Source organism: Phanerochaete carnosa, assembly GCF_000300595.1.
Source record: "Phanerochaete carnosa HHB-10118-sp unplaced genomic scaffold PHACAscaffold_7, whole genome shotgun sequence".
Lineage (NCBI taxonomy): Eukaryota > Fungi > Basidiomycota > Agaricomycetes > Polyporales > Phanerochaetaceae > Phanerochaete > Phanerochaete carnosa.
Window position 1 is genome coordinate 2,310,536 of NW_006767634.1, and position 10,572 is coordinate 2,321,107.

The 10,572-nt window shown below is 54.1% G+C and overlaps 4 protein-coding genes across 4 annotated transcripts; 1 reads left to right on the top strand and 3 right to left on the bottom strand.

Moving 5' to 3' along the window:
- Positions 1-311: 311 nt before the first annotated feature.
- On the top strand, positions 312-2,129 carry PHACADRAFT_98584 (uncharacterized protein; the record flags this gene model as incomplete). The annotated part of the gene is made up of 8 exons (XM_007398279.1): positions 312-545; positions 597-762; positions 814-926; positions 979-1,027; positions 1,080-1,163; positions 1,221-1,499; positions 1,552-1,803; positions 1,864-2,129. The coding sequence occupies 8 exons, from the start codon at positions 312-314 to the stop codon at positions 2,127-2,129; spliced, it is 1,443 nt and encodes a 480-aa protein (XP_007398341.1).
- A 131-nt stretch (positions 2,130-2,260) lies between these two features.
- PHACADRAFT_198080 (uncharacterized protein) lies at positions 2,261-3,782 on the bottom strand (the record flags this gene model as incomplete). Its single annotated transcript, XM_007398280.1, has 8 exons — positions 2,261-2,551; positions 2,605-2,938; positions 2,988-3,066; positions 3,123-3,270; positions 3,320-3,371; positions 3,421-3,525; positions 3,587-3,621; positions 3,678-3,782. The coding sequence occupies 8 exons, from the start codon at positions 3,780-3,782 to the stop codon at positions 2,261-2,263; spliced, it is 1,149 nt and encodes a 382-aa protein (XP_007398342.1).
- Positions 3,783-4,933: 1,151 nt separating this feature from the next.
- On the bottom strand, positions 4,934-7,358 carry PHACADRAFT_148396 (uncharacterized protein). The gene is made up of 2 exons (XM_007398281.1): positions 7,147-7,358; positions 4,934-7,090 (listed from the first exon to the last, which is right to left on the bottom strand). The coding sequence occupies exons 1-2, from the start codon at positions 7,338-7,340 to the stop codon at positions 6,268-6,270; spliced, it is 1,017 nt and encodes a 338-aa protein (XP_007398343.1). The 5' UTR covers positions 7,341-7,358; the 3' UTR covers positions 4,934-6,267.
- A 633-nt stretch (positions 7,359-7,991) lies between these two features.
- Positions 7,992-8,424, bottom strand: PHACADRAFT_260134 (uncharacterized protein). Its single transcript, XM_007398282.1, has one exon. The coding sequence runs from the start codon at positions 8,416-8,418 to the stop codon at positions 8,110-8,112; it is 309 nt and encodes a 102-aa protein (XP_007398344.1). The 5' UTR covers positions 8,419-8,424; the 3' UTR covers positions 7,992-8,109.
- Between the last annotated feature and the right edge of the window lie 2,148 nt (positions 8,425-10,572).

Below are 10,572 nucleotides of genomic sequence, written 5' to 3' on the forward strand. Positions count from 1 at the left end.
GGACAGACCGAGACCATTCGACGGAGCTCCTTGAGATCCCTCTACCTGACCTAGCCTGGCTCGCTTGCCGGGCGTAGCGTCAGGTCAGAGTCGAGGTCATCGGTCTCTGTAGCTCTAAAGTGATTCAACCAATCCGCATCGGTTGATCATACACAGCTCGCAAGCTCCGTTGACTGTCACGTTAAAGGAATATGTAATAACTAGCAGTCCACCGCGGACTTGCAAGGTTCTGGCCGAACGCAAGTACTCTTATACGCCTCAGAGATCCCCCTTCCCCACCGCTGCTCCTTGCGCCCTGTCTTTACCCAGCTATGGAGCATCTCGAACTCAATACATATGCTGAAGTCTATGATTCCTACGATCCAGGCAAGGCTACGTTAGCGGATTTGACGAGACACCACCAGGAAGAAATTCAGGCTGAGGTACCGTCGGATAGCCTGCGCACGGCAAGAGAATCACCCGAATTGCATTCCACAAGTCCCAACGCGCTCGTAAATGAGGCCCATCTCGCTCCAGTAGACCGCGGATTTTCTGCATGGGCAATGGTGAGCCAAACTCTGTGCGGACCCTGGCGACCTTGATTGATGATAGTGTAGCTGGTTGCGTCTTGTATAGTGGAACTGTTTGTCTGGGGATTCCCGAACTCTTCTGGTGTACTCCTTGCCGCATACCTCAAGGACCCGGTATACAGCTCGCAGAAACATGCAACGTCCATCCTGCCGTTGGTTGGCACGCTCTGCACGGGCATTATGTACTGCTTAGGTATTGCCATCTTCCTTCATTCTTCCGAAGTTGGCTGATCGCACATTGCAGGTCTTGTCATCTACCCTTCAATGCACTATTACCCTCGCCTTCGCAGGGTGTATACCTGGTCTGGAACCACCATCTGTTTCCTCAGTCTACTTGGAGCCAGCTTCACCAGAAATGTGTGTACACTTTCAGTTGCAGCAGGTACACTTACCGAGGCGCAGCGTCCAGGTGACGTCGCTGATTATTTTGCAAGGGGTGAGCTTCGCGGTTGGTGGCTGTACGTCATCTCAATGACCAAGAATCAAACAACTCTGTCTGACACGGAGCAGCTCTCGTATATCCCCCGGTCATCTCGTACATGTCCGAATGGTTTGTGCAGCGTCGAGGCTTGGCGAACGGAATTCTTGTTGCAGGTAAACTAATCCAATCGCCATACGGCAGATTCTGAGCTGTGCTGACCACACACATAGGTGACAACACTGGAGGTGTGCTCTTCCCCATCATCATACCCGCTCTTATTTCGCGATTCGGCATCATGGTGACCACGCGCATCTACGCCATCGCGCTCGCGGTGTGTTTGCTGCCCGCGCTCCCATTCATGAAGGCGCGCCTGCCTGAGTCGCGTGTGCACGGTCCAGCGCCGCGCTCGAACACACGTTCGTGGGTGCGGGAAAGCAGGTTCTGGTTCTTCATCACGATCAACACGCTCCAGGGCTTCGCGCACTTCGTGCCCCTGACCTGGCTACCGAGTGCGTTGTTCCGCTTCCGTCGCCTCACCGCACACTGACGCACAGGCCCCAGCATTCGCGACCGCGCTCGGCCTCACGACCGGCCAGGCCTCGCTGACGCTGACACTCGTGAACGCCGCATCCATCTTCGCCGGGTTCGGGATGGGCTGGCTCAGCGACCGGTACAACGTCCGGGTGCTCGCGATCTTGTCGCTGCTGCTCACCTCGTTCGCGACCTTCGTGCTCCTCGCATATGGCGTCGCGTATGGCAGCACCGCGGGTTGCTGGTCGAGCATGTGGAACGGGTTCGTGCGGCCCGTGGCCAGTACGTCGTCTTCATTCATCTCGGTCGTATTCATTTTTTCTGACTCAGTACGTGCGTTAGAGGACGACCCGTCTCTTGCGACGACGATGTTCAGCTTCCTGCTGCTCAGCCGCGGGGTCGGCAACATTTTGTCCACGCCAATCTCGACTGCTCTACAGCACGCGAAACTTGCGATTGCCCAGTCGGGCAGCACCCCGAAGACGGGCTTCGCAGTCGACAGTGGGCGGTACGACGCTGTGATTATCTATGCAGGCACGTGTTTCGCGGGTGCAGCTGTTGTCGCGGCTTTGGGCTGGTCTCTAGACAAGAAACGTAACGCGAACTGAATAAGATTAAGTTATAGTGCGGTGTTAGAAGCTCCGATGCATCCTGTCTAGTTAAGCCTAGCGTCCGTCCCACCAATGTATAATACTGTAGAGAAAATGACATATGACGGTGCACGATTTGCATGTTGTGATCAATTCGTAGTGCGGCAGCCCGTTTCCATGGCCCCGTCTTCGATGGGTTCTATGGATTCCGAACCTTTCTCTCGTTGTACCTCCTTGCGTGAGTCCAGACCGAGTACGCCGAAGCTGGCCAACACAACGACGCAGCCCAAGATGGCCAGAATGCTTGCCGACCCATGCAGGAAGAAATCGCCAGCGATGGCAAACGGCATGATGAGCGACTGCCCAACACTCGCCACAACCGGCGTGGTCTTCATCATTGCCATGAAGTAGAGCATGTCGCCAATAACAGTGACCAACATCTGTGCCCACCCCAGTCAGCCTGGAACCCGACCTGTAATGAAAATGCGCGTACCGAAGTGAGGAGTGCGAAGACCACTGACCCTCCGCTGGGGAGCGCGAACCGCTCGACGTGAAGGAGATGCAGCAGGAGCCCGACAGGGAGCATGCTCACGCTGATGAGAGCACCAATGAAGCCGAACATGAGCCGCGTGTTGACGCGCGACTCGTCGCGCACGCGCCGCTTGAAGAGCACGAGGTACAGCGCACCAATCGCCGCGCCAACCAGCGCGAGGAGGTCGCCCAGGATGGGTGCGGGGTCTGTGTGTGCGTCTGTGCTGGAGGACGCACCAACTTCGGTGCTGCCGGGCGAGCTGTCGGAAATGGACACCAGGATGACACCAATGAAGCTGGTGCATTTCAGCGAATTTAGTGGTTGGATGAAAGTGGCCCACGTACCTTGTGGCGACAGCGAGGAACTTGGTTGGAGTCAAAGCTTCTATGCGGAACAGTCGCGCAAGCAGTAGCGTAAAAATGCCTGCGTGTGACAAGCTTAATCAGCACAAGCGAGCTAGGCACCTGGGGTACACCTACCGACAGTACTACCGAGGATTGTAGAGCTGGTAACGCTGGTGAGACTCAGCGAGACGACTATGGCCCAGTTCAGCGCGAAATACGGAAAGGCGAAACTAAGCGCGAGTCTGAACGTCTCCTTCGTGGTGAAGGGCTGAGTGTCTGGTGACTAGACGGGCTTAGTACGCTCTAGAACGCAATGATCCATTCATCCTCACCACGAATTCATCTTTGCCATCCATAGGAAGCGATTGATAGTGTCCATGAGAGCTGTTACGACATGAGAACTGACGGAGCGACATCGAGATTTCGGACGTACTCCGGCTTGCTACCCCACGCGCGGATGCCATACTTCTTCATGACATGCTTGATTGCACACGGTATTAGATAGAGTATGAATGTGGACGAGTTCAGATAAGTTATCCTGCGAATCACGAGACCCTTGAATTCTGCATAGCACGTACTTGACCTCGTGTTGTACTCACCAGAATGGTTTGCGAAATCCAGTGTCAAATGCTTCCTAAATGGAGTTTAAGGTTGAACACACAAGGCATGGAATGGAACGGAAAACCGCACCTGTGCGACGAAGCTCCCGATTGTCCACAGGCAAACGACCGTGACTAGAAGAAGGATTCCGATGGTGTACTCGCTGGGCCATCTTCTGATTCGTGTGGGGTCCATTTATCACTTTGCAGGGGATAGTTGAACATCTCAGGCATGTGTAGTAGGAACATAAATACCTCAGTATCTATGTGGTTCTGATGAAGCTGACACTCGATGTGAGTGTTGGAGGCTGTATCCTGACAATCGCGGTGGCGGTGCGGATGCGAATCGGGACGACACGATGATCCCAGCAGCAGCTGGCGGCATTCACCGCTCGATCTGTGCAAACTATAAAACATGTATGGCGCTGGCGGCAAGCCCGTCACGAACGATAGTGAACTGAATTTGGAACAGCCCGAGACTAGAGTCAGAAGAACTGTGTCATCACAGCTCTTCCGACTCTAGTGTCGGGCAGAATTTGTCGAGATATTGCAGGACCTGTGAAGCCGGTAAATGAAGGTTGTCATGGCAGTAAGCCGAGGGCGCGTCGGGAAAATTGGCGAAAGCGCCTCAAAGGCACCAGATGCTCAATATGGCAGCGCGGATCACCAATATTTCTCGGCAAGCGTGGGTGACTCTCATAAACTCGAGCCAACCGTTCCTGGCTCTCATCTCCGTCTCCATCTTCCCTTCCTCTCCCTTCCTCCTCTTCAGCTTGCTCATAGAAGCTCTCGGGGACTCTCCTCAGGGCTCAGTCTTTCGTTTATAACCACCCTCGCTTTCACCACCCTCGTTGGCTTGTAGCATCCGAAACACCTGTGAAGATGTTCGCTCCCATTGCCATCTCCCTCGCCTCCCTCTTTGCGGGCGCACGCGGCGCCGTCACGCTAGATAACCTCGTTACGCCATCGCTTTCTGGTGCTCTCAGCGCTCTCAAGTATACTAGCGTTGGAGGAAGCGGTTCGTACAATCAGGTCACCAACATGCTTCCCGGTACATTCCCCACCTGCACTCCCAACCCCTCCTGCATCCAATCCCCCAAGTCCGTGTCCGGAAACCTGGCGCCTTTCGATGAGGACATGACCTTCGTCATGCGTGGACCCATGACGGTTAACAACATTGCCGTGTATCAACCCGCCAACGCCTCTAGCGCGACCTGGACGCAAGTCAGCTCCTGGGCCGCTAACCAGCAGCCTAACAACATGGTCTTCATGGCCAACCTGGGTGGTGGTGCCTCTGGAAACTGGTCTAGTACGCGCCCCGTCGCATTCGTTGTATGACACGCCGTGGCTTACCATTTACCTTGCAGTTTGCGGTGGATCTAGCCAGGCTTACGTTGGTGGCGACTGGGCAACCGCAGTTGCCACGCCCAACGAGCAGCTTTACTCAGGCAATCTGCAGTCTGGAAAGGAAGTGGTATGTCTTTAATTGTTCACGCCGGTTGAGTCAACTCTTGATGCGTTTCCCTAACAGAACATCATGACCGCAACAGCGTGCGAGGACGGCGGCTGCGACGGTTTCTTCTGGGGTACTGCGAATCAAGGTTGGGCAGGCTCGAAGATGTTTGTGATCGACTTCGAGATGCCAGATGATCCCCAGAATATGCCCGCCATCTGGGCGCTCAATGGCCAGGTTGTTCGTGCCGCGCAGTATGGCTGCAACTGCCGTGGTGTGGGTGGCAATGGTGGCTGCGGAGAGCTCGACATCGCCGAGACTCTCGCCACGAACAGTCCACAGGCCATCACCGAGCTCTACTCGTTCAAGGGTGCGACCGGCTCCGGTAACGGCAACTACTTCCCTCGTCCTGTCGGCAGTACGTCGACAATCGCCGTCGTTCTCGACGTTCAGACCGATGCAATCTCCATCACCCGCCTCACCGATTTCGACTTCACTCAGACACAGACCACCCGCAGCATTATTGACGGACTTCTCGGTGCCCCTGCTATGCAGGTTAACTTCGGCAACAACCAGCGCAGGTCCGAGCGCCGTCCTTTGCACCGCCGCCACCATTGAGTGGTGCACCTTCCCCACGCACGCATCCTCTTCTCTCCCTTCCCCTTTCTAACTTACTCGTATCGTTATCGGGTCGCTGTTGACGGCAATCTCGCGCGCCCTCGCTGCTCTGACGCACAATGCTGTTGCATTGCAAGATAACGCCCTGGTCGTTATTATGTTCTCATGCTGGTTCTCATGCTCCTAGAATCTAAGGCTCCTTTTCTCGTGTGATTCGCGAAGTCGCTGTGTCCCTTTACCTTTGTGAATACAACACTCTATGATGGATGTGACCTTGTGCACTAGACACTGGCGTCATGGGCCCTTTTGTCTGTGACTGGTGCGAAGCTAATGTCTGACGACAGCGAAGAACTTGTGCCGCAAAGCGACTTGCAGGACGGATCTGTTGACACGGGTTTCGCTGGCTTTGTTCAGTATCATTATGGCCAATGCATATGGTGACTGGAATGTACTGTACTTCTCGTCAGTAAAATCGTTGCTGTTGTCGAACTTGCGTCATGCAATGTGCTCTTACCGCCTTTTCGAGAAACCATTAGTTCAGCTCCAACATAATGTGCCATGGGTTTGCCGGACGTAGTACTAAGTATCTACAAAACGTGATTATATTTATTCACTCCTCGAGGACCCTGACACCTCGGATAATAGAAGCGAACCATCCTTTCTGCTCACTGACGGGATCTTGATCGTGCTCGCCCAGCAAGAAGCCACACTTCTCATACAACCTCTCGACGAAATCCTCCACGACAGCTATACAAATCTCCTCCTTGACGCCTTTCACTGGACGTCCGTCTGGCGCACCCTCAAGGCCGAGCGGGCGAGCTCCGAGGTAGTACCGCATCAGGGCGACAGTCATCGCCTCTGCGATGCCCTTGCGTCGATGCCCCGGCGCGACGTACACGTTGCGGATGGCCACGGTCCGGAACGTCGTCCGGCCGACGCCAACGTACCCCGCAATCTCGCTCCCCTCGCGGCAGACCCATGTCTCCCCCAGCCGCACGTGCATGTCCATCTTCGCCCTCGCCGCCTCGATGGATGTCACAATGGGCGCCGCACGCGAGAAGTCGACGAGCAGGTGGGCGAGCGGCTCCACGTCGTCCGGGTTCGCGAGCTCAATGATGTACTTCGAGGGCAGGTGCGGTGGCGAGGGCGGCAGTGTTGCAAGCGTCGCGTAAGTGCGCTTCACACGAAAACGCGTGGGGAGGGCTTCTATGCGCAGCCCGCGGGCAGCCATGGCGGAGACCCACGTGTCTATGAAAGCGTTCACCAGAGGTTCAGGGCCCCAGATCGTGTCGAACGACTTTGGGTCGATGACGGAGGGGAGAAAGGAAACCAGGAGTGAAATTGCTGTTTCTGCGTCTGCGCTAACGAGCTCCCTATCCCTCGGACAGCCTATAATCCAGTCGACATCGCCAGCGACCTTGAGCAGGGCCAAACTGTTAAATCAACGGTAAGCTCCTTCCAGAGTATAAGGCCATCGCAAAACACTCACACTAGAGTGTCACCGTTATTTACGGCGAGAAGCGTTCTGGACTCCTCTGTGATGCTTCGCACTCGTATCTGTAGCTCGTTCATGCTGTCCATGAGCACTCCGAATGCTAGGTTCATGAAACCATCATCACTGCCTTTGGCTGCTTCTACAAACTCGGCAGGGCTTGGAAATCTTACAACATGCAAGTTAGCCATCGACGGTATGCTTGGCAGAACGCTGCAGGCGACGTACCGCTGGTGTAGGCACTGAGTCCTTGTGAGTCATATCCGATGGATTAGCTCCGCTCAACAAGGCAGGTCCCTTCGTTTAGGTCGCTTACACGACAGCTCGCACGTACCATGACGCCGGTACATCTTTCCCACATGCTTCAAAACTGAAGCTGGCACCGCGCATCAGCTCTGTGAAATGCCTTGACATCATGCGCATGGCCCTTTCCATGTCTACATGAGTCCAATTCATCGAGCGATGGTGCCTTCGGCGAAATCGAGGAACGCCACCCCTGAACAAGACCTGGAGGGGTGCTCTGACATTCATGCGTTCACGACAAGCTGAAGTAACTCTTGATATCATTTCGGATCGCAGCTGATGTTACTTTACAGACTTTCGCACAAGTACAATATCGCGCATCAGACGATCTCTGACACGTCAAAATCGTCACCCACGGCATCCATCTAGTTGGTGTCAGACCAGCTGAGGTTGCTAAACTCCAGGTTGTCCGGGGACGCAGAATAAGCTAGGCGGTCGATGACGTATAGTCAGCACACAGCCGCGCCATAAACGGAGACCACACTTACGGATGAACTGATGTGCGAAATTACCGACCAATCATATTTTAATGGCTATGCACGCAGATAATGAAGAATCCTGCGACGTACGTAGGCTGTAAAATCTGTCGAAAGCAAACTGCTCTCGTAGAACACAACGCGATCGTTGTTGTAGTTCGCATATTTGCCTAACTTGACTTTATTGATGTCCTTGTAGTAGAGAATGCCGCGGAGGCCTGTGTGTGTACGGCGTTATCAGTGCAATGCATCTGTGACCGTAGAATATGAGACGAGACATACTGACGGTGGCGCCATCGAGCCACCCTTCATCGTCCTGGATCTTCAACTGAATCCGGATGGACTTCGCAACGAGGTAGATATCGTCGGAGTCTGCGGCCTTGGTAATTGTCGCAGTCGCGGTGCCTTGGTCAAGTTTATTCCACTCGCCGGTGGATTTGTATTCGTGCATGCCACACGCGACCACGGTTCCATACTTATTCGAAAGCATATTTGAGGATGAGTTCAGACAATTAAACCAAGGAACGCACTGGATCGTAGGCAAGGAACTAGTTATGCCATTAATGGTTGCGAAAAAAAATCAGTACTTGTGCTGTGTAGTATAGGTAAAAGTTGGAGGCAGACCTCAGCGTAGCAGTTCTCGACTTTGTCGGTATAGAACTTGATTCGGGCGCAGAGTTTGTTGTCCGACTCGTTTACAACGTCCTCGGAGCGGTAATTGACATCCTCCACATCTAGTTTGAGATCTTTGATATCGTTGTAGTAGAACGTGCCCTCGGGATCTGAGTGCCACCATGCCAGACATGAGCGCGGGAAAAAGAGAGGGTGAAGGTTGGTGGGTGATGTACCTTTGCCGATGTATGCACTATCAGTGAACTCCCTACCGATTTCAGGAACTTCGAGTCGTAATGCTCGAGACACGGAACCGTCGGGCGTAAGATTACTGAAAAAGAGCGCCTGAGCGGGGACATTGCGCTTGTATTTGCTTTTGAGGTCGGAGAATAGGTCAGTTGGCATGTTTCGCTTGCTCTGCGCACGTAGAAGAGGGTGTGGAGGATGGGTCTGAAACCTCACTCCGATCGGACTCGCATATATACGCCTGCCTCGCGCTGCGTCAGGCGAGAGGCAGGCGAAACTTAACTGCTGCCGGGAAGAGATCCAGCTTGCTTTCTCACCGTACACTCAGCTGTCGTTCGCCCCAGTGTGATGTTTCTTCCTATATCGAGCGATCATCTGATCCAACCTTGCAAGGCAGCTCCGCAGGCCCAAGTTCAAGATGAAGGTAGGGCATGGCCTGTCTGGGAGTAGGCTTCACGTTATTCAGACAAAGTGCCAGCGTTGGTTAGCAGCAGCGCTGGACCAACACGAGCCGAATCAGAATGAACTTAGTGAGCCCATGCCAGAAGGGATCTCAAGCTTACATGCAGCATATGAAGGGAATTAGGCGAGTGTCAGGAAAGGGTCTATTGCATGGCTGACATCGTCCTTCGTGAGCTAGCGAAACGCTAGAGCTTGGTGAGAACCGCCCGACAGGGTGTGGTCCCGAGGCCACTGCACTGGTCTGTCTGTGGAATGTTGTGCACGTTCATGAGTCATTGGCCACGTTCAGGCACGGGATGACTGCTCCCAGCCGTCTACCCACCGGCCAACTGCACGCCTCTTCGATGTAGAGGGTCGTAGTCGGAAACCGAGAGCTTTCTGCCTGCTGACATGTGTGTCAGCAGTCAAGGTACAAATAGAGGTACAGTTCTTACCTCCATACGAGCGTTCTTCTCATGAGGACGAACGGCAAGTCTTCTATTCAGTGCCACAGCCAGTGGCCGTACGCGTGATGGAACGGCGACGGCTAACGGCGCGACATCTCGTTTGAGTGACGACTGCGTAGTCAGATACCACAGAACATGCTTCTACAGGCGACGGGCCGTATCGATTCTTCCAGACAAGTCAGTGCCTCCTGCAGAGAGTTAGGACTGAAAACCTGGCTGCGATGATGCAGGCACCCAATCCCATATTATCGCACCCGCGATCCCTGCGAACAGTAAAGAACGGAGCTAAAGGTCAGCACAGAGCTCGGCACGACTGAGACAGACTGACAGAACCTTCTGATTCGGGATACGTGCACATCTGTGTCACGCTATCGTACGTGTCTGGAACCCAGAATTCCATTAGCTCGGCGGTGACTCGTGGCGAGCTGTAGCGTTCAATTTCTTGTAATCGTGGCATGGCGCCGCGAACCACGGACCCCGCTTTGAATGGACCCTTTCCAACGCACTAGTACTTACGGTTTCAGGTACGTTAGACATCAGACCCTTTCCTCGGAGGTGTTACCACGTTGCTTGCGGGTCCTTTCTGCGCGCGCATCTGCCTTCCTCGCGTACACAGGTCTCCGCCACACAATTCAGACGTTCTGTAGCCACCGGCGCGCTGCCGAGCCTATAATCGCGTGTTCATAACGTCTACTATCCTGTCTCATGCGAGTCGCAGTAGACAATGTCTCTATATTCTTACCAAGAGATCATTTGCCGGTGAGACCTTGTCTGGCAGGGATAAGCTTTCCTTTGGCGGCGGAGCTGAACGTGTTTATTGTTGGCATTACTTACGTGTTTTGCGGCGGACTTTTAATTTTGGATGGCGCGCTAATTCT